General features: G+C 40.4%; 1 protein-coding gene across 1 annotated transcript in view; it reads right to left on the bottom strand.

Annotated features, from left to right (window-relative positions):
- Window positions 1–11,891: 11,891 nt before the first annotated feature.
- The window catches only part of tbkbp1 (TBK1 binding protein 1), a 59,003-nt gene continuing 46,231 nt past the window's right edge, over window positions 11,892–24,663 (bottom strand). Inside the window, exons 8-10 of the mRNA XM_028568029.1 lie at window positions 19,861–19,976; window positions 15,822–16,603; window positions 11,892–14,215 (exon numbers count right to left, since the gene is read on the bottom strand). Of these exons, the coding sequence (XP_028423830.1) occupies window positions 14,087–14,215; window positions 15,822–16,603; window positions 19,861–19,976 (1,027 nt within the window). The 3' untranslated portion in view covers window positions 11,892–14,086. The remainder of the gene's footprint in view (window positions 14,216–15,821; window positions 16,604–19,860; window positions 19,977–24,663) is intronic.

Raw genomic sequence — 24,663 nt, forward strand, 5'->3', positions numbered from 1 at the left:
TAGGTGTTGCCTAACTTGCAGGGCCATGTAATCCCAACATCCCTGGATTGAACTAACGGAGGCCCCATCTCCCTCTCCCCTAATTCACCTGTCAGCTTTTGAAGGCAAAAATGCCCTAAAAAATATATTTTAAAGACATTACAAATTTAAGTGTGGGTCGGCTTTCCCATAATCGTCAATGTCATCTTTACCAGACTAAGAATTTGAGTCATAAGCATAACAGTTGGGTTTCCAAACCAGCTGGTAAATTAATAGGTTAGTTAAGAACAAGTAAATTTAAGGCGTTGATGCGTATACACGAACATATCTGGCATGTGTGCGCTTTCCTTTGAACCAAACAGTAAATTAGTAATTGAAAAAATGGTCCAATTGAGCTGCTTCCCCTCTTTTTTTTAAAGTTTTTTGTTTTTATTCCACCTAGCGGACCCCTGGCTCTGGCTGTTTGGCGCTTCTGTCACTCATGCAGCCCCAGTGATGGAGGTGTGGTGGAAGAGGAGATGGTGGCGGTGGTTGTTGGGGATGTGTGATGTGTTGTGACAGCGGGAGCCAGGGCTGGCGGGCGGTCACCATGCGGCACCATATTGCCGGGCTCCCCGGGGATGTGGGATGAGCATGCCAGCCTTGCCAAGATGTGCTAATAGGCGCAACACGTCTTGCTTTCACACATTAAGGCAAGCGAAGGGTGACAGATCAGAGCTGTGATACTGCCGCCTGTAAGGGAAAAAAAAAAAAAAGGGTCCACACCACCCGTTTGCCATGCAGCACAGGCTAATGATGAAAACTCCCCGAGATGAGCAATATGCCCACCAATCACTGAGATGATATGTGTGCAGACAGACGTATCTCCATCTCTCTTGTCACAGAGTGAAGACCAGTGCAGATCGCTCTTCACTAGAGTGATGCTCAACTCCATATTGTTACTGACAATAAAACTACAAGTGTTGAAACAGGATCAACACTTCTTCGAAGAAAACATTCTCACCCAAAGCAGCCGAGGTCAAGTGGGCTGCTCCGGGCTACAACACCTTTTGTCACATCTGTTACCAGAACCCTCCGCTTGGATGTAGTGTGCTGAGCTGAATGTTTAACTGTTGAAAGGAAATGAGAGCTTCTGTGCACTCACTCTTGTTACTTCCACCTTTGGGGACATATGGTTGATTTGGCAGATTTTCAAACACCTGCCTCCATTTGTTTGCCTCAAAGATTATTTGGAAGTGTTGGTTTGAGGAGCAGAACGAGTAATCGGAGTCCAGTTTACTGCTCCAAAAAAATTTCCATATTGTTCTTTGAGTTTTTATAATTAATAATCATTAATGACATTACAGATAGCACATCGGCCAGAGATATGTGATCAATATTTCTAGTTTTGGAAGCTTGGCGTTGTGAAGCTAAAGGTTATTTGGAACAAAATGAAACAATCTACCCACTGTATAATTTCAGGCCTTTTAGAGTGACCTAATTAAAGGGATAGTTCCGATTTTCTGAAGTCGGGTTGTATGACGTCCCCCAGTTCGGAGAAGCAGGCAGGAGTACCGACACGGAAGCTAAGCAATGTCCGGCTGTGGACGGGGACAGCAGCTAAATGCATTTTAGACACATACAAAAATCATTTTAAGTGTGCGCTATATTTACAATATTTTTACTTCTTTACCTTGCTGTAAGACAGTCCTTTCAGACAGGGAACTGAAGCGGTTATCTCTGCTTTCTTCAAAGCCACCAAACTCCTTTTGACCTTTTGTCATTTTACTTTGTAGAACACAGGGGTTGCTGGTCTCCCGCTGATTCAATCAGTTATTTTGTTTCTTATTGTGTGATTTACGCAAACTAACCTCCACCCCATTCACCTCCAGTTTGCTTCAAAATCAACTGTCCAGAGCGTCTTCCCAGTAAGATCAAGATCAGGAATGCCACTTCGGATCACATCCATCCAAATCTTAATCACATTCACTCCTCCACCACTCCACCAGTGTCTAGACTCCAGGGCGGGTAGACCCCCTCACATATCACTTCAAATTCTTCAGTCGATACCTTAATTGTTAGGTATTGTGTATCGACATTTGGGTGTAATGTCTGCGTGTCCTCATACTTTTAACTATTTATTGTATAAATCCTGAATATTTTGTAGTGTCCTTCGAAACCTGTTATCAACCTTTTACAATAATGTTCAGCTCTGAAAACATTCTCTTTCAGCCAGCCTGATTTCAGTAGGTATGATCGTAACCCGGTCAGCCTTCAAAAAGGTAATTTCTTCCATGTCACTGGGACAAAGATAAACTCACTGGTTCTGTGTGTCAGGCATCGGAGAGCCATTTCATGTAGGTGGATACCCCGCTGAAGACCCCTGTGATACGTCCGTGGCTGCCTGTTCTTGATCAAATATTAAAGTAGAAGGCAGTCCTGACAGTAGAAACCAGCACCTCCACCCTTCCTCTGACTGTAGTAACCTTCTAACATCCATAATGGATCATGTGTTAAGGATTATAACATATAAATGATTGCAGTTGCACTGCATTGAGACACTGCATGAGGCTACATATTTCATCCAGGATTTTAGAAAGGGTGTGCTTGGCATTACAGTGCGACGTTAATGCAGTATTATACAGTCCTACATGAGAAGTAAATGAATGATTTATGGAGACAGTGGCTCACCTCTGTGTCACCCCTAATGTTAATGTGGAGATATGAGTGTGGAAAAAAATTATTTTTGCTTCCTCCAGTAGCATCCTACAACTGGGGACGCACAGATAAACACACACACACACACACACACACACACACACACACACACACACACACACACACACACACACACAATACAGTATCCAGTATTTCACAAGAAAAAGCTAAAATTAGCAGAGAGAATGTACATAATTTTGTGTAACAGAAATATTGTCCTTCTTTTCTTATCCCTTCTCATCTTGTGACCCTTCCGATTTTATCATGGGAACCCTTTTGTGTGGTCTGTACCCCTAGCTTGGGAACCACTGTTAGTATGCTTCTAACTTTGTGGCAACAGTTTGTTTGTCCCTTTCCACCTCCTTAAAGAAATGTTGTTCCCTTTTTGCTATGCAAGAAGTTGACCTGTCTGCACAGAGCCCTGACCTCAACCCCATCCAACACCTTTGGGATGAACTGTGAGCCAGACCTCGTCACCTAACATCAGTGTTGGACCTCACTAATGCTCTTGTGGCTGAATGGGAGAAAATCCCTGCAGCAGGTTCAACATCTGGAAAAAAGACTGAAACCAGACTGCGGGCCATAGACATAGTGTAGTTAGTTATAGACTTAGTCCAATATATAAATAGAACAAACTACCATGTGTACAAGTGTTGTAATGTAACGGAGTACAAATACTTCACCGCCGTAGAATTTTCACGTATCTGTACTTTATTTATATTTCCGAAAGTTTTAACTTTTACTCCACTACATTTCCCCTAAGTGTCTTAGTTACTTGTTACTACAAAATGAAATCAGAAGAAATTTGTTACACAGGAAAAAAGCAGGTTTGGTGAATCACATGCTCCAATTCAGTTGGCAATGTAATGCCGGTTTGTTGCCAAGCTGTGAGAAAAAAAAAACTGGGCCAAAACTGAAGAAGAAGAGGAGGAAGCATAATAACTGATAGTGTCATGGAAGCACCTGGTGCAGGCTCTGCCGCCATGGTAACGGCGATGACCACCCTGACGACAGACGATGAACACCCTGACGACAGTGGTGAACGGGGTGGTGATGAGGATGACGTTACACACCTTTGGCCTTGTTCTTTTTTTTTTTTTTTTTTTTTTTACTTCTAATAATGAAGTACATTTAATATCAGAAAATTACTTTTGATACTCAAGTACAGTAAATATCAGATACTTTTAAGACTTTTACTCAAGTAATAGTCTAAAAGGTGACTTTCACTTCTACCAAAGTCGTGTTCTGGTAAGCTACTTGTACTTTTACTCAAGTATTGCTTTCAAGTACTTCACACAAGGCTGCTGAAAACTGAATTACGTTCAGTCTCATCTTCTTCTCTAAGGAGAAATAATAGAACAGTGAAGCACAAACCACTGTTACCTCCTCGGCATCTTTCATTAAGCCTATACTGGGCATAAAATCCTGTAAGTTAATGTCTCTCATAACCCTTCTGGCTCTCTGTTATTCCACCAACACCTTGACATATAAATTGGACTGGCAATATTTTTCACTTGCTTTTCAACCCCTCCATCCTCCCTCCTCCCGATCGAAGCAGTCCCTGGGGCCACGCTGTGCTCGCTGAAGCGCTGTGTTGTACGCGGGTGCTCTGCCTGCCGTCAATATGGGTGAGTTACAGAGGTCGCCGGTTCAAACGCAGTTCACGCTTCACGCCGACACTATCTGTGCCTCCACCCGTGCAGATAACGTGTGCTGGGGTGTGACATCACACTGTATGTATTTTTTGGCTTGCGTGTTTACTCATTCAGCCACAGCACGGAGGGTTTCGATTTCTGTGGCCTGGGTCGTCAGTGGGGCAACCGGCACTGATTCCTGGTCGAACAGCAGTTGGCCAATCTGTCTGTGTGTGTGTGTGTGTGTGTGTGATCAGCTGTATCACTGTGTACAGCTCAGTCACTGCAAGGGAAATGTCACGCAACAATCAGTCATTTAGCTTGATCTATCGCTGTATATCTTTCTGCACATCAACGTGACACATTGGGAGCTCCAAGACTACATCCACTAACCTGCTAAATTTGAAAATGTGTTTTTGTAACAGATCTCTATCCACACTGAAATCTGGTAAAGAGTGGGAAAGACAGTCCGATTATACTCTGCAGAGTCTCAGCTGGTTTGACCTCTGCTCTGTTCCTCCCTTCTCTCTGGTATTCCCTACGCTGTGTTTTCATACAGACTCTCACATAGTTTCTTGTTTCTGGTGTTCGTCAACTTAATGAGTATTTGAATGCTGCGCATAAATACTGTTAACCAGGTAAACAGTAACTCCGTCAATCAAAACACTATATTATATGAGCATAATGCTACCTGACAAAATAAGGTTAGTTTAATGACAACAGCTCTGGTTAAATAGAAGCACAGAAAGTTGACCTCTTAAACGTTACTGCTACACAGCCCTCAGCCGTGTTTTCCCTCGTATGCACCAGAAAACGAGGCCAGTGTGTTCAGATTTGCATGTGTTTTTCTGTTTCACCTTGACTTTCAGGACTTCCATACTGGAGATGGTTTCACAAAGCAACATTTTGGGGGCTGTTTAAAATGCTGAAAAAAAAGCATGCTTTTTTAAATTTTTTATTTACTGTAGCCAGCGTAGTGTGGACGTCTAAGAAGTAAGAACTCAACTGTGTAAGTGCAATATACATTATTGCTAAGGGAAGACATCTTTTTTAGAAAGTGAGGACATTTTTAGAAGCCAGGATGCTTTTGCAAAATGAAAGGTGTGTGTGTGTGTGTGTGTGTGTGTGTGTGTGTGTGTGTGTGTGTGTGTGTGTGTGTGTGTGTGTGTGTGTGTGTGTGTGTGTGTGTGTGTGTGTGTGTGTGTGTGTGTGTGTGTGTGTGTGTGTGTGTGCGTGTGTGTGTGTGTGCGTGTGTGTGTGTGCGCGCGTGTGTGTGCGTGCGGAACAGTCCACTGCCTCTCTTTTTCACTTATATGTGAATTCAATGGACTTTTGCTCCAGTCTAAAAGACATTTAGAAGACATTTAATGTGAATGCAAAGAGTAGAGCTTACAATAAATGTGAAGGCAAACAAATGATGATATGACTTGCCAGAGTCTGCTGTGGTTTGAAGTGAACTAGGATAAAGTTCTGTGGTTTATGTGGCCATCTAGTGGGCTCGGCGAAACACTTCCCACATGGAAACTAAACATGGGATTTAAGTTTGGGGTTTGTTTTTTTTAACCTGCAAATGGGCAAAGTGTTTCTTTTGCACAGCTTCTGTACTTCAGGTTCAAGAAGACATATCTTTAATAGGCCTAGATACAGTATATACAGTAATTCACTGTATATCTATCGGGAAAATAGATTTAAGTTAGATGTACTGTGTATGTATCAACTTAGACTACTGCATTATGAATAAGGCTTTGTCAGGTCTGGGCTGAGATCAAATGTGCAAAAAAAGCAGAGCAGCAGAGGGAAACTTCCTTAATGTCTGTCAGCATATTTAACTCTTACAAGACGCCAGTTTTATTTTGCATCTGTTAAACGTTACCCCTTCAGCCCTGAAATCAATGCAGTGCTTTAAGCTTTTTGAACCGTTGATTCTTGAGTGACGTAGAGGAACTCATGATGCCACTACTTACTGTGAGATTAAAGTAGTCCCTGAGAAACTGGTAGTCTAAGTTTGTGTTGCTGATGTCAAAATATGTGACAATCAAGCACTTTTATTTTTTAACTTTCCTGGCCGGGATTGTATTGCACATCTCTGGGGTTCAAAATCCAAACTCGATTCCTTCCCCACCATGCTTATCCATCCAGTACAGTTGCATTAAAAACATGGTTCCTGTTTTAGCTATGGAAATTACCACTGCTTTGAGAACCGAAATAGTTGATATAAAACTGTAGTCAATATGACTGTAGTCAATATGATACGTCAGTTTAAAAGAGAAATAAAGATCTGCGTCGATGGTCCTGTAGTGGTTTACTATAAGTGCAACAGTGTGTAAACATGGATGGACCACAACACAGAAAGATCCACCCATGTTAACCTCCATGTGTGTTTTTGTTCCACATACAAAAAATATCAGTATGACATTTTTGTCTTAGTATGAGCCTCACAAGCTGAGTCATAACGAAAACAAACAACAAAAGAGAGATATATAGAAAGAAAAGCTCACTGAATGCTTTGAGCAGTTTATAATAGTTATTTACTGATCATTTTCTCATATCTTGTAATATTGAGTTATTGCACGTGAGGTGAACAGTATGTTTAAGCTTTTCTTCCTATTACAAAACATTAAATGTTAACCTTATTGCTAGAAGCAACAGGCGACAAGTGATGTGGTGAAAATAATCGGAAATACAGAAATGACAGAAAAACAGTGAATTCTAAGAAGTGTGTGTGTGTTTATGTGTGTGCATGTGTGTGTGCGCATTTAAGATGATACATGCATGGGTTTACAGCTTCTTAGCAACGTGTGTGCGTGTGTGTGTAAGTACAGAGGAGTTGTTGTTTTTGATCAGTGAGCAGTGAGTGCTGCTTTTTATCACTTATTGACTGCGTTTGTGTGGTTTTTCTCTGTTAGTTCTCACTGCGTAGCTGTGTGCTGCCTGTGTAGCTTTCTGTATATAAGTCTACCAGAGTTTGTGGTTTTGTGGCCCGGATGGGTGGGTGCATTTTTCTTTTTCCTGAGGTAGGCAATGCATTGAGGTTAGCAGCGTAGAGCTAAAGATGTAGAAAACTAACTTGGTAAGAAGCTTGGCGGATGATTTGAAGTAAACAAAACAACCTTGACTTCACTCAAAGCGGGGGATTTTATATTTGGTCTGCTCTTTGAGTCCAAAGTTCAGTATTTAAAAAAACAAACAAATACATTTTCTCTGTATTTATGAGAGAAGCAATAATGTTGCCTGACATCATGTATATCATGATAACATATCATGTTATAAAGACTTATACATTTTTTTAAGGGGATTTTCAAAACATTTGAACAAAAGAGCCAACGGTTTCATTTATCAAAGCTATCAAGTTTCAGTTATTAATAAATAGTAGTGGGGCTTTTTTGTGTTAAATAGCCATCAAGCCTTACTGGTATAAATAGTCATTTCATTAAAATAAAACGAGGTTAAGCAGTCCATGAGATGGTTTCCTTCATTATTAAAGTTGTAATCTGTCTAATTCTATTTTTACGATATCAATTGGTGAAACGTGAAAATAAATTTTTATATGATAAATGCACAACAACAAACAACTAAACAAAGCAGACGGAACAGAATCACCATCTTCTTGTACTGTGAACATCTGGGCACAGATTGTGACATAATTAGCTACAAAGACAATCCAAAGTTCACACATCAACCATCTCACTTAACATCAGTGTGAGCTCCCAATCTGGCAAATGTCAACCTCTTTTATTTTATTACCTGCGCAATATCGATGGGTGATATTTTCACAGCGAGTTTGGCTCTCTCTGCATCTGCATTAAGCCCGGCTGACTGACATTAACAATGTAATTACTGCTCCTCAGGACTCTGAACCAGGTGTGTGTGTGTGTGTGTGTGTGTGTGTGTGTATATACACAGGGTACAGTGACAGTTGTCCAGCTGTTGTTTTATATTTATTTTCATACAAAATACTCGCCCACTCTCACCATGAATATGTACCTGTAAATACATATAGCCTAGATATAGAGTGTCCATGAATGTGTAGATGGGTACAGGAGCTACCTACATGAGTATGGGAGAGGGTGAGAGTGGGGAATTGTGTTGATACCAACAGCTTTATATATTAAATTATATTTGTCTAGCAATTTTTTAACACTTACTAGTTTTATAATGAGAAACCATATTTGATGTGGATCCAACATGTCTGATCCATTAAATAATGTCAGTGCACAGGGTCGATACAGATTCAGTACATTGGATTAGTGCATCAATACTTACTACCTGTTTTTCTTTGACGCACAGCCTCTGTGTATGTAAGTGTGTGTGCATTGTGCATATTGAATATTATTGTCAAACCTAATTTAAATGCCTACCTAGTTGTGCATATGTTTTTTAATAACATAATCTCAACATGTCATTCTAAAACGGAGATGTGTGAATCCATTTCAGGCTTGAATTTCAGATGTTTTGTGCACAGTGAAGCTTTTAATGTGATTTCAAAAGAAATTAGTTTATATAGTCTATTCTACTACTAGGTTTTAAAAGCATGTTAACGGGTGCAATACTTCAATAACACACTGTGAAAATATGAAGGATAAAATAAACTTGAGTTTGAAACGTCTGAGCGCCTACTACCCACCCAAACTTCCTTTACCATCTTGTGTCTTCATTTATTTCTGCATCAAGAAGCATCTTTAAGGAAGTGGCACAAAGAATGAACATGCTATATCTTCTGTCTCTTCCAAATGTTTAAGAATACAAACGACTTCTGAAAGTGTTTTTAAAAGCACGCAATTTGAAGAAAACTCCTAGTAGCTATTTTTTTGTGCCACATTTTCACCCTGGTCTGTTCTTTTAAAATTCTCTCCTTAGAAACTGTCTAACTTCATGTGCAACATGATGTTAATATTGATAAAGAAAGAGGATGTAAAATGCAGCAGAGAGAAAATGACCTCATCATTGGTGCATAAAGACGCCAGTTCACACATTATTTCAGTGCATGTTCCAGTTTATTCGTTAGATTATTTACAGAAAGAGAGAGAGAGAAAGAAAAAGTGACTCTTTATATACCTCTGTTGCTGCTTTCGTTCTGTTTATCAGACTCGTAAAAGTCCTTGAATGCCGGCGGTGTTGTTCCACCACACAAATGGTGTGGAGTACACATTACTTCTCATTAGTGTTGCGGAGAGTTCATTAGTGCTGAGGTCTCCATGTGCGCTTAGTGTTACCCAGGAGAACAACCTGACTCACATAGTTACTTATAGAAGAGAGGAACTATTCAAGAAAGAAACCAGGCTTTTTAAAAACTGTTAATCTTTGTTGGATCTAGCCGTTTGCCTCCTGAGTAAATCTGAGGGACGTTTTGAGTGAAATTTCATTATAAACACATTTTTTTTCTGATCTTTCCTCCGCTGGGTTTGTCTCTCTGTTAATCTCCTGAGTAAAACCAAGAAGTCAGGTTGCCGTTAAAATACAAAAAAAGAAGAAAAACATATGAGATCTTGACTGTCGGTGGCCACAAAAAGAAAAATCTTGAATCTGAACTGACGATTCTAATGTTTATGTGATGGACCTCCGCACAGCTTCTGTACGTGCAAATGTGTTGCAGCATAAACATCAGTGTGCATCATATTGTGAGGTTTATACAGGACGTGATCACTCTAAGTTGCTGCTGCTGGCCAACAGTTTGTGGTTTGTGAACATCCCAGCACCATTGACCACAGTGTAGCGTCTACCTACACACTGACAGGAAATAATTAGTTGTCTTTGGCTGTGAGTCAACGTAGGTCCTCTCATCAGGGGGAACAATCGTACATATTGTTTGTGAAATCTTTAACCGCTGCACTTAAACATTACCTGCTGTGAAGAAAAAAAAAAGCTGTGGTCTGACTTCAAATTCAAATTACATTCTTATAATTTAAAGTTTCCAAATGCAGTTTAACTACTTGTGGTTTATGTTACAACATTACATCCTCGTCGGTGAAGACCGATGCACAATTTGATCGTTGTGCTTCTTTCTTTCTTTGCTGCATGATAAATCTAACTAGAAAAACATGCATTGGAGACTTATTTCTTAATAACCGAAACCTCCAGATAAACATTCATTTTTTGATTTTTCTTTAAACCTATAGTGTACTTGTAGCCCATATCATTTGTATCCTATCATGTGACAAAGCCTGAAAGTGCACACTTTAACACATCCCACAGCTGAAAACAAACAGATTTGTATCTGCAGGCTGTAGTTGGATATTAGCTGACTAGAGGACATATCACTATGTAGTGAGTAAAAGAGGAAAAGTGTAGGGTAGTACTTGTGTATATAACTCGCGTATAATTCATAAGTCGCGTGGTGGTGGCTAGGATTATATATATATACTGATTTACAGACACTCCAATTTGAAGTTGTTGAATAATAGAGTACACATTGCATTAGCCTTACACACTTGCAAAATACCTGTCTGTACACAACTTTAAATATTTCTTTTTACACAGACTGATATAAGAACATACATACAGTATAGAATAATTGGGCGTCATTGAAGCCCGCTTCGATGTTATGGTCTCTGTACTACCTTGACGTTTTTATTGTACACCTCAGGATGTAGTTCTCTTAATGAGCATTCCAGTTAATTTCAGTTTGGTTCTGTCAGTTACAATAATCACCAGGTGAATTTGCTTAAATCTCTGAGTTAAAAACAAGTCTGATGGGACAAAAAACACATACCACACACCTTCTTTCTTGTGTAATTCTGAAGAGTTTTCAGGGTTTCCCCAGGACGTGGTTAGTGGAGGTGGTAGGTGCATTTCCCATTTTTTTTTTTTTTTTTTTTTTTTTTTTTTTTTTTAATTTCCAACATTGCAACATGCTTTTTCTTAAAAGTATGATGGATCAATCAATGAATGTTACCTGCTGAGCTGAATCCAACAAATCCTGACACATCTCGTCTTGTGAGGAATTCAGTTACTGGGCTCACTCCTTAAATACCTCTGCTTGTTTTATGTTTCAAAGTACAATCATTTCTTCTGATGTTGGTCTTTATTCCAGGTGAGGCAAAGCGCCTCTACTGTAATACGCTGCAGAAAACACACTTTTTTCTAAGGCCTCTAAAATAACTAATATGAAACTGTGTAAAGGCCTGCTCGCACCAGGGTTTAAAATGAATGATTACAATTCAACCTGGGTGAACTTTGACCCAAACATTTGTACCATTGGCCAACACCAAGCTGTTTTGACAGTGTTGACCTTTTGAGGGAACACAAGGCATGAGATTTCAAAATGGAGAACGCTGTCGTAGCTTATTAGCTGTGTTGCACCATTCACTTTCAGTTAACTAGCCTTGGCGAAGTAAAAACTGCTCTACAAATTCAGATTCTTTTGTACCTTTTAAAATAATGTTTCCAAAATCGTTTCAGTGGTTCATCAACTCGTAACAGGGTCAATGGCACTTCTGCATTCGCTTTGCGGCCCTCTATTGGCTATAACCGCACTATGCAAGTTTGCCACATAGGGTAGCGGATCTGTAGTTCGAATGACTGAGGTAATGGACAATTCCACTTCCAACCTGTAGTGGGGACAGAAGAGGAAAAGTGCTTTGGTGTTGCTTTAAATAAACTGTGTGGACCTATTGTCCTGTTAGTGACTGAGATAAGCTAATTAGCTAACACGTTTGCTAACAGCTGGGAGCGATTTAATTTTCCTCCTCAAAACCTTTTTTATTGGACAAAATGTAAAGCAAAGTACAAATAATTATGTCTGTGCTGTCCCAGATCTCAGCAATCATCATAACCAACAGAACCAGTGTCCAAACCCACTAAAATAAGGTCCAAGTGGTAATACACTAGTTACAGTATCCTTTTATCTGATATGCCTTGACCCCCGTTGGTAAACTCTCTTTACCTTTTTTATAAGAAGTCGTAGCCTGGAGCAGAGCATCCAGAGCTTGTAGGGATTCAATGTATTGCTCAAGAGTACTTGGACATGAAACCTTACATGTCCTACAACATCCTGCTGCCACAATCACTGCCCTGTGTTCTAATCTCATGTCATTTAATCTCCTCAGTAACTTCCAGTTTAAATGCATGGGTGGGTGTGTAGGGACATCCCCTACATTAGAAACTGCACATGGAACTGAAAGCCTCAGATTAGCTGACATCAGTATAACGTTTGTTGTTTTTTTTTTCTTTTCTCTTTTTCAAAAAGAAGTTCAAGTCCCACAAGCAGATTTCAAGTTAAGATTCCACTTGTGATAAAAATGAAACCCATGTATCAAAAGAAGAGTATTGTCATTGTTGAAACCCTGCAGAGATAATTTTGCTGTTTGGAGATGAAGTTTTTTGTCTCAGATCTCTGAGATAGAAATATAGTACAGTTAGAAATTATGCCTTTTTTTTCTCAAAGCAGGTCAGAAGTCTTGATCTCATGAAGCCAGCTGAGTGTCTTCTTTTTTCTTTCTTTTCTTTTTTTTTATTTTTTTTTTGTTGGGTGGTCTGGGCAGTCGTGACATCAAACTGTTTGAAGGTCAGATCTTGAAGGAGACCGAGGAGAATCCCACTTGATAATTTGTACAGAAAAATATCCCATGAGGTGGGATTTTGACCTCCATCTCCTCTAATATACAGCAGTGTGCAAGCACATGGGAGAAACACCAACATGAGACGTGGTGCATTAACATTTGCAAAAATATATCTTGATATTTTTTTGCCTTACAGATCGACAATATAAATAGGAAATTATACATCGAAAATATATATTGGGACTGAAAACGGATACATTGTATAGGCTTTGCCAACTTAAAGTGCTAAGATACTTAGATTTTTGAACAAGCCGCAAGCATAAAGGTATATTGTGACTAAAACTTTCCCTTCACTCGCATCAACACCACCGCCCTGCCCTGCAGGGCATCATTGTAAAACCGCCATCAGGCTGATCCAAACACACTTTCACATTCATATTCTCCAACTTGTTTTGTCAGTAAATGAAATATGAGACTGGAATGTGTTAATACGTTCTTAACTGCCATGATAACCTTGTTTTCGAGAAGTGAAAGTGAACTGGCATCAAACCCTGATGGCCATACAGAATTCCTTCACAGTGTTGTTCTTTCCTCACTTCAGCATCAAAAACTTAAAATCTTCACTCATACAACTGTTCTGTCGGATAATTTTAATAAGCCAGCTTCTACCAGATGGCTGTCCTCTGCTCTTACTCCACAAAATCCCCTGCAACATAGTGTACATAGTGTTTCTGTAGTTTTTGTTTGAGGGATAGAAAATGTCCAAGCGTACAGTATTTAAAGCTAAGTGGTGAGAATGGTCTGTGAGAAAGGACGCCTCAGATCTCCCTGATCTTTTACCGATGCACACTGAAACTAACTTTTTGACATGCAGAGCCCTCTGAACCTGCCAGCGTGCCTCTCGTACCTCGTCTTTGGCTTACTTTGCTATAACTAAATGTACTACACTGTGAAGCGAAAAACACGATACCTGAAACTGTCTGAAACCACACAACAAGACTCACAACAAAACGGCAGCAACCAGAGCCAGGGATTATACAGGCAGAGCTGTCTGAAGGGCGATCGGTAAAGGACTCAGAAGTCCAAGAGAGACCCTGGTTTAAGTACTTCCCAAATATACCAGGCCCCTGCACCCATTTTGCATCCCTATCTGTAGATTATCGCACACAGCTAACTGGTGATTCTACGTTTGACTTTCCGTTTGGCCACTCCTGCCAATCTTGTTACCTAATCTATAAGAGGAGAGCGCAGATGTGTGCGGGCTGGTTTCCATGGCAATTAGATCTTGCTGTTCTCCAGGTGGGAGTCAATGTGCTTGATGAGGGCATCGTCAGGGTAACCGATGGGGAATATCAGCTGGCAGAGAGGGCAGCTCCGCATGTCGCTCTCCTCCGTCTCCATCCAGAGCTGCAGGGCAACACACACACACACACACACACACACACACACACACACACACACACACACACACACACACACACACACACACACTAGACATCAGGATAAAGCACTACATCTTCACTGGATTGTATTAGTCATTCTGTGGGAGGCGACAAAATTATATTACTACTTGGTGAGTGATCACAACTGGGTTTTGCCATGAAATAGACCTTTGTAGTAAATCCAGGTGGAAACTCTCATCCAAGCACTGATTCACTGTGTAATTCAGTTAAATTTAGAGTGAAGAATATTTATCCGAGGAATATCTCAACATTGTGGGAACTATATTTGCTTTCTATCCAAGAAGGAGATGAGAAGATCGACATGGAAGTGCCCTCCAGAACGACACCTAAAAGCGTTTTCTGTTCTACCAGCAGGATGACATCATTGGTCAGTGCCTGTAATGGGCCAGTTCACCAGTACTGAGTACCCGCACTTCTGTTATTAACAGTATTATGAACAGGCTGATATGTAAATTATTTATTTGGAGAAACCAAGCAATTCTATTTGAAATCAGACATTCAGCACCCCCATAGAGCCCGAATGGAATGATCCTTTGTTTCATAACCCCATCTTCAGACACTGCGATTATTCAACTGTGTGATTGGTAGTCGAAGCAGGCTCCTTAGATTGAACAGTCGACTATTCAGGGTCACCTCCACAAGAAAAAAACGTACAAATGTATCCAAGACACATGCGATGATCATGTCATGCAACTGCTAATTTAGGGTACTGGCTAATTCAGGCAATGGTTAGTGCCTTTCAAAACTGTTTAAATCATTTTTACAAAAATGAAGGCATTTTGTAACCTGACAAATGTTAAAGTTAAGGTTAAAAAACAGATGATGTATCTTGTGTGTTTAAGTTAGAGTTGGAGTTATTTCTTGAGTAACCGCAAGTAATCCCTTTGTGCCGTCTCGGTCACTAGCATGGGTTGCCAGATTTGTATGGTGAGCACAGGTTCTTGTTTTGGTCTCTGCACAGGCACGATGGTACCAAACTATGCAACCTTACTTTGAAAAAGCTGTGCACAATATTTGCATTCAGTTGTTGTTGGCCAATAAATAGATCAGACACTCACTGTCTCACTCTAAAACCACAATAGTTGTTTTTTCTGTTCATGTACTGGACAGGTTAAACAAACGAGTTGTGTTATTTAGTCGTGAGGCTCTAAAGATGTTGTTCGGTGTATATTTTCAATTTGGCCAGAGCTGTTTCCCCTTTACGCTAAGCTAGGCTAAACACACTAGATTGATATCAGCCTTCTCTTGTCATGCTCTGAAAGGAAGCAAATAACTGTTTCTGTTTAGTAATTACTTTTTAAGGAACTAGAAAGAGATGTGATAAAGACTGAGGTCTTTAGATGATTGTGACATTGAGTGTGCAAAAGGCTCATTAGTTATTTTCGGTGAAGCAGCTCAGCCCTCCCACAGTAACTACCGTTGTGACAAAGTGACAAACAAAAAAAATGCTTCACTGCTGCAAATTCATAGTTTCAAAATCACTCAAACACATAGCCATACTATCTCTTTTACATCGACGTGGTCGAGTTTTACACTTTGTTTGAACTCACATTGATTGAAGGCCAGGACTGAGCGTGCTCGGCTGACATGTACCCCGGCTGCGGGTGGCAGCTGAGGTTGTTAGACCTCTGAGGGATGGGGAAGACTGAGCAGGATGCTGGGCCTCTCATGACGCCGCTGGGCACTGCCGAAGAGAGCACGCCCAGCGTCCGTGGTGGGCTGATGGGATGCGGGCAGGTCCACTCCTCCTCATCTTCAGAGGACTGTGGGGGCTGTGGGGCCGGTGTGGAAGGAGGAGGGGGCTCAAAATGCAGGTGGGCCACCTCAGACAGAGGGAATGGCATCTCTCTTGAGTGGCGCATGGAGATCTCCCCGAGGCCCCCGTCTCCTCCTGCACCACCCTGATGGGGAGACGGGGAGCCTCTGTGCTGCAGTCCGCTGTGAGGAGAGCCCACATGTTGTTGCTGCTGTTTTGCGTAGCCGTCGATGTAGGGCCGAGGCTTAGGCAGGGTGGCGACAGGGTCCAGGGAGAAGCGGGGTGGGCACTGGTAAGCGGAGGGATCAGCAACCTCGGAGTAACTGCGGCGGCCCTGGAAGCTGGCCCTCAGGTGCTGGCTGGGTGGCCGGCAGGAGTAAGAGGCCGGTCCGCCATTGACGTCCAGCAGGGGTGAGCGGCGGTGCATGTCTGGAGAGAGGCGCGCCGGTGAGCGCCTCTGCTGGATTGGGGAGTGGTGTGGCGGAGGTGGGACCGGAGAGTGGCGCTGGGAGATGGGCGAGTGGCGCTGAGATACTGGAGAGTGGCGCTGGTGGTGGATTGGAGAGTGGCGCTGGACTGAGGGAAGAAAAAAAATAAAATAAAGTGTGAAAAGAAGTTTGGTAACCTGACCAGTATGTGGACACACTTGTGCATTTACTTTTGTGTACTCGTGGTCTGGGGCTGTTTATCATGGTTTGGGGTAGACCCCTTCCTTCTAATTAAAGGACATCTTAATGCTTCTCTATAATACAATTATATTTTAGACAATAGTGTTATTTCAACAGTTTGTGTTTCACCTTTTACTGGTTTGACATGACAATGCCCCTGTGCACAAAGCCAACTCCATAAAGAAATGTTCCAGTCTGTTGTGAAAGAACTTCATGAACTTGACTGGCCTGCACTGAGCCCTTACCTTAACCCAATCCAACACCTTTTGGATGAACTGGAACACCAACAGTGAGCCAGAACTGATCGGCCAACATCAGTGTTGGACCTAATCAATACTTTTATGTCTGAATGGGACAAAATCACAGCAGCAGGTTCAACATCTGGTGGAAAGACTAAAACCAGAATAGTGGCAGATTAATGTTGATGGTTTTGCACATGCACACGTGTGTACTGTTCAGGTGTCCACATACTTTTGCCATGTTGTGTAAGAGGCTTCTACAACACTTTTGTACAAAAACAGTCAATATGCATTTTATCAGAAGACATTCATGGCAGTTTAAAAAAGAAAGGAAACAAAAACTTCCTACAAACGCTGCATCAGGGTATGAATAGAAAATACACATTATGTTCCTCTATATATTCATAAAAAGATAAAGATCTGTACAGTTGTACAGTTTTGTGTAATTACAAGACATGTTGATGAGTCAGGCACCACTTCAGCTCCACTTCCCATATCGAAGAGGAAACATCATTTATGGCCGGTTGGTTGAGGTGTTAAAAGAGAGGGGGTTGTTTGTGCTCTAAGGCACTCAGAGCCTCTGAATGAGATAGAAACCGTCCAGTGGGACTCTTCAGTTCACATTTACTTCTGCAGTATAACACCCAGGAGAGCGTATATGGCTCCACACAAATTCCCACTTCTCTGATTATTTCAGCAATTCACGAAAAATATTTGTTTTGTTGTTAAAGATGGCCAAGAGGCAATTGTGTCAGCCACACGATCCTGTAAGTAATTACGCAGAAGTGACATTTAAGTCACATTTTCTAGATTAATGTGAAACACGACTTTCGGGAAAAGTGAAACACAGTTTGGGGTTTTTGTGTGTTCTCCCCACTGTTGGCTGCTTTAAAATGCACAGTAATTTATTGATTTATGCAACATCCTTTTCCAGTTTGGACTATCTACAGCTAAGTAAAAGCAATGCGTTTGGTGCCATTTGGTTTGTGGTAGGTAGACTATGCACTGTGTGTGACTGTGCGTGCAGGAAGGGAAAGGTGTTGATACTGTTTCGTACTTGTACGTTGCCTTGTATGTTGGTTTCTATCTCAAATCACAACCAGAAGTTCTTTGTTTTACGTCATTAGACAGCACATGCAGAACTGTAGAGACCTACAGTAATGTATTTAAAATATTTTATTTAATTTTAAAACATACTTGCATCTATCGAAAAAGATAGAACTATTTTTGTTAAATTTACAAAATATTAAGTATAAATTGTGTTGAAGTTACCGAAGTACGTATCTCAGTGGTGGAATGTAACTTAACAGTACTTAAGTACAAATTTGAGGTACTTTTACTTGAGTATTTAAATGTCATACTACTCCACACAGATGGATATACTGTATTTTCTATTCCACCACATGTATTAGTCCCCTTGCTTATAGATTTTATATGCAAAACATGATAAGTGGTGTGTGGCGGGAGAGTGAGGACCCAAATGCAGAGAGAGCAGGCAGGCAGGCAAACGTTGATGTGGAGGGTTTAATGAAAACAAAAAGCGGCAGTACACAGACTGGAAAACTCACAAAAACAAAACTGACGGGAAAAACATAGGATGAAGCAAACTGACGCAGGCACAAACACAAGGCACAGGGAGGAAACACAAGGGCATGGCTACAAACTAAACCAGTGCTGACACAAACCAATCTGACACAAGACAAGGGGAACACAGAGGCTAAATACATGAGGTGATGGGTAAATCAGAAACCGGTGAGACAACAGGTGAAGCACATCAGGGCGGGGCAAGACAATCAACAAAGGTGGGAACAGAAAGCAAAGCCAGACATGACAAGACAGAAGACCGGACTATCAAAATAAAACAGGAAGCAGAACATAAACAGGGAAACATGAAATCGACTAAACACAGAAACTTGACACAACACTAAACACAAGGGAGAACAACAACAAAAACAGGAAACATACAGAAAACTACGAAGCAACAGAAACGGCACAAAACACAAGGCAAAATACAGAAACCAAAACAGAATGCAAGGCATAAATGCAGAAACCACAACAATAAGCCTTGATTATCGCTGAAATCGCGCATAAACACACAATAAACATACAGTTAACCTACATAGAAACATAATCATACATTATCTCATCCAATGCTTCAATCTAATACATCTAATACACCTCAAACAATACCCCCCACACCTTTCCTCACAATCACAGAAGAGCAGAAGAGAACCCACAACACATCCTCCCCCTCGTATTGCACTTCATTTTGATATCGATTGCACATTTCCCGTTAACTCATGCCGTGGTCAATAACTTCTGTATTGCAAAATGCTCAATTGCATAATACCATATCAAATATAACATTGCATATTTATATATAAACATATTGCACCAGTACCCTATCAGGCATTGCACATCCTGTAGCCATAATGGTAAGTACCACAAATATTATTTAGTAGTATTAGTCACACATACATCAATGCAGCCAATACACACACACATCTTATGTCTTATTTTCATTAATTTGATTGAAAGCGGCACAAATGAGAATGTATACCTGTTAAGCTTGCAGTCAAGGTGCTTTAAGATAGAGTGTACAGTTGTGATTAAGGCATCGTCAGTACCCCTGCCATTATTATAGGCAAATTGGTAAAGGTCCAAGAGATGCTGTACCTCGCTCCTTAGCAATTGGAGAGTATAATTCAATAATATAAGAGTGGAACACTAACAGCGGGCATGTACTTTTTGATTATTTTGCATACTTTCTTTTTGAATGCAGGACTTACCTATAATTAAGTATTTTTACAGTGTGGTATTTCTACTTTTACTCAAGTAACTAAATACATCCTCCACCACTGAGGGACTGTGGTGATAGTGACCCAGGATTTCCAAATTTTTTATATACAGTATTTTACATGCTAACCTGGACTAGCCTGCTCATGTGACGCTTTCCTCAGGATCTCCGTCTGCTTGGAGCTCAGCGCTTGGAGGCGTCCCAGCTCCTCTGTTAACTCTGTGTAGGCCAGAGCCAAGTTCACCCTGTGGGAAGGAGGAATGGAGGCAATTATGTAATTATCATAATAATTGTCATTACAGAATATCACAATGCTGGTGGAATGTTAATGTCTTAAAACTGTAATCTGTTCAAAGCTGGGGATGGCAGTTTTCTGGAAAAGGAAAAAAAAAAAACCTCGCCAGAATTGAGAAACGCCAGACCCTCCTTTCATACAGTAACCTGTATGAGTTGTAGTCATTCCCCATTGTGACTATGATCCTGATTCCGTTATATGGCAGCAATTCTATGAGAATTCCCATCCTGTTTTCTATGTAAAGCCCTTTGAGATGACAAGCTGTAAGAGGCTCTAAGTCGCTACATAAACATGAACTTGAATTAGCTGAGACTTTGGCTACAGTTAGCAGAAGGCTAAACTAATACAAAACATTTTCTCTCCATCTCTAAAACGCTTCGTCGATACTGACACGCGTTTTATTGCGTTTATTGCCATACCTTTATTATATATAATATAATATTTTATTGTTAGACTCTTTTTAATAAGTCTGTCTTCCTTTTTTTGGGGCACTGCTTTGCAGTGTCTGCAGTTGTTGCCAATGCCGGAATAGCAACTTCTTCTGCAGGATTTAAAGGCATTTAATTAGGTTTTTTACCATCTGACGGGGGGCACATGTGCATCTGCATTTTGTAGAACAGCCAATATGTAAAGTAAGTAAAGTAAAGTTTATTTGTATAGCACCTTTCACAGATAAAAATCACAAAGTGCTTCACAATAAAATGCAATACAACACAAGAAGTCACAATACAAGCAAATTGAAATACAAATAGAAAACATAACAAACAACCATAAAACCCACTCGACTAAGTAAAAGCCTGCTTGAACAGCAGAGTCTTCAGCTGCTTTTTAAAAGATTCGACAGAATCCACACAACGTAGCAAGAGAGGCAAGTCATTCCACAGCCTAGGAGCCACTGCTTGGAATGACCGATCCCCTCTAGTTAGCTGTATCAAATCAGCGATGACATATGACATATACAGTACAGGCCAAAAGTTTGGACACACCTTCTCATTCAATGAGTTTCCTTTTTATTTTCATGACTATTTACATTGTAGATTCTCACTGAAGGCCTCAAAACTATGAATGAACACATATGGAATTATGTACTTAACAAAAAAAGTGTGAAATAACTGAAAACATGTCTTTTATTTTAGATTCTTTAAAGTAGCCACCCTTTGCTTTTTTATTAATAAGGGAAAAAAATCCACTAATTAACCCTGACGAAGCACACCTGTGAAGGTAAAACCATTTCAGGTGACTACCTCATGAAGCTCATTGAGAGAACACCAAGGGTTTGCTGAGTTATCAAAAAAAGCAAAGGATGGCTACTTTGAAGAATCTAAAATATAAGACATGTTTTCAGTTATTTCACACTTTTTAAGTACATAATTCCATATGTGTTCATTCATAGTTTTGATGCCTTCAGTGAGAATCTACAATGTAAATAGTCATGAAAATAAAAAGGAAACGCATTGAATGAGAAGGTGTGTCCAAACTTTTGGCCTGTACTTAATATGTATCATGTATCATATGTATAATATGAACGCCTCTCTGAAATGACCTGTGATGGGCCAAATTCTCCCGTTACGAGCTAGATTTTCTAAAGCCTGAAATCAGAGCCAAGAGGAGCTGCAAACGTCTAGTTCTTGCCCAATGCTACAAAAACTGCCTATAGGTAATCAAAATATATACCATGGATGGAAGTTAATCAAAGTCTTTATTTAATATTGTAAGATTTATGGAAGTGCATCACAAATCCACACGCGTCTCCTCTTCAAACTGAATGAGCTCTGCAGCACTGACACAGCCTCACAAATCCGCCCGGCTAATTGAGAGGCTTACATGCTTTATATTTTTAGAGTGCAAGTCACGGCGCATAATTTGAAGTGCATAAAATCGCACCATTTAATGCAAGATGTGTCATGACTCTCCCAGGGGCCGCACTAACCATGGCAACAAGCTGACTTTGAGTCAAATCATTAGCTCGAAACTGATCTGAGTCCGACAATATAAATTACTGTCAGGCAAGAAATATACAAGTAGATATAAGAAATAATCTCTGTGTGTATGTATTCGATAGCTTAGATGGGATAAATAGTGATCAGTGATCAGTATGTGGTTAATAGCAGAGAGATCTGTAGGTTGAGGAGGAGGATGTTTTTTGCAGATAGAGAAGCAACTATAGTAGTTAGTCACTGCCGACGCCATGCAGCCGCCCTCAAATCTGATAACTCAGACCTTATCTCAAATGTCTAACCAATTTTTATAAACTCCCCAGTCTTGACCTGAAATTCACTCATTTCAGCACTGACAGCGGTAGATTAGAATGTTAATTGCGCGACTGGCGAGACGTGAAAGTCACAAATCTAACTTCAAATCTGTTAAGATGATCAGTTTATCGTGCCAGCCTGAGTCAACTTCTTGTATCTAGACCTTTTCAGAGGTTTGATTGGTTTCATAAGTGCAATAACAAATGTATTCACAGGATATTGGACTTTGACACAGCACTAAACCTTAAATACTCATCAAAAACCATCTTGCCCTTCTATCCTCTATCTTTCCTTTACAAAACGTTTCTGTTTTTTTAATTTGCATTTTAACGTTTTTACGATGTTTTTAACTTTTTTCAATGTTTTTAATGAATTGCCTTTTTGCGTAGGTGCTTTAAAAAAAACAAAAAAAAAACACCTCTTATGAGGGCAACGGTTCAGTCAACTTTAACACATGATGAATGGAACGATTTACCCAAGTGCCAGATCGTTGCCAGGCTCAGATCTGATAACCATGTTTATCCTCTTTGTTGATGAGAATTTGACTCAGCTCATTCCTCCATTAAGATTGTGACAGATAAAAAAACATGTTTGCATATCCTGGGGATTTTTACATAAATAGGAATAGATTTCACTGCAGCACCAGCAAAAAGAAAAGAAAACCCATATGTATCCTGCCTACACAGCAAATAAAACAAACACCCGCGCACTAACTTGAGTCTTCGCACTGCATATTTTTGTACAAGTAACGGTGGATAATTTTTTCCTCTGAACTACAATCTAATTCTTTTTTACATTTCCATATATCTGCAAAGACGTGCACTGAAAAACATGCTTTCTGTGATGCTTCTTCACACATTGTTGAACCCACGACACGCTGCTACACCTTCATCATCCCAAAATCATTTAAAATAAAGTTCCAGACTCCATTTCAAGGAAGCTCACAATTTCAAAAAAAAAAGTGAAATTGAAAAATAAGTCATAACTTCCACTGGTTAGTTGGCTTTTGCGAGTGGCCCACCTAGTTTTCCACCTACTCTGCTATGACTCAAACGGAGTGGGGTACCAAACCCCCTTTAACCCCCCACCTTAGAACAAACAACATCCTTCTTTGTGGTAAAAGTCGGTGGAACCTGCTGCTTTACATTGAAATGATTCACAATCATCTAAAATCTCCTGCAAACGTATACATACATTTTAATGCATCAGTAGGAAAACAAAAACTATTGCGTTACTTACTGGCATGGTGGGTGGAGTATGTAGTTGGCTATAATGTGATAGTTCCCAGAAAAAGTCATTTATCCGCTCTACTCCCGTGACCCTCATCTCCAGCTCTACTTTGACTTCTTTCTTTCAAAACGCAGCTGTATACTGAATTTCTTTCCAGTTAAGATTCATGCCCCTCTTCCTTTTTCACACTTACTACTATCTCACTTTTCAATTTTGCTTGTGTGTTTTGACAATCAGTGTCAGAGGTCCGGGTCAGGTTGCAACACCTGTCACTCCCGGCCCCACTTAGTAAGGCAGACGTGTGAACATCTGCGCACGAGTGCGCACACGTTTAACCGAGTTTCTCAATCATTTTCATTCAGTTCAACTTTAGAAAGTCTTTTGAAAAGAGGTCCCGTGTTTGTTTGTTTTTTCTGCCATGTCTAAAAATAAGTTCAGAAATTTGCCAGCATGCGCCAGTTCTTGTTTCCTCTTTCTTCGCTTTGTATGCGCAAACATACTGCATAATGTACAGTACCGTGCGTAGGAGGGGTGTGATAATGCAGATGCAGCATTGATGAAAGATATGTGCCGCTGAATTGATCAGATAAAACTGTTTTTATATGTGCGTTTGTGGGAGATGAACTGAAGAGAGTGTGGGCAGAAATCGGACCTCTGATCCGACCTTTCAAAGAATGAGCCGCCACTGCAGCTGCCTGCGTGATCTGAGCTCCTCTATGTTAACTACAACTTAAAGTAATAATACATTTTTTTTTGGGGGTTCTTATAGGTAAATACATGGTGGTAAGGGCGATGTGTCGATCCCAAATATTCTTGTTAACTTGTCAGTGTGTAGTTGTGTTTTCTGGAAAAAGAAATGTTCATTGTAGCCTACTTAAAAGGAATGAACAAACTAAATTTGGGTCTTTGCTGCAAGCCTCCTGCCTCATGAAGGGCAGGTGTTAAACGGTGGGGGCTTTTCACACTCGCATGAAGCACTTTCAGCCGAACACAAAGAGGTGTCAAACTGTCCTCACACACAAGTCATAGTGCGCCAAACATTCAGTGTGTTGAGCTTTGCTACCTTTGGGGCTAGATGTGCAATTAAAATGTTCAAAAATGGATTTCCAAAAAGTGCACTTAGTTTTAAAAACCAGGCTCTATTTCTGGCAGAAT

The sequence above is a fragment of the Perca flavescens genome, chromosome 21 (genome assembly GCF_004354835.1).
Source record: "Perca flavescens isolate YP-PL-M2 chromosome 21, PFLA_1.0, whole genome shotgun sequence".
Classification (NCBI taxonomy): domain Eukaryota; kingdom Metazoa; phylum Chordata; class Actinopteri; order Perciformes; family Percidae; genus Perca; species Perca flavescens.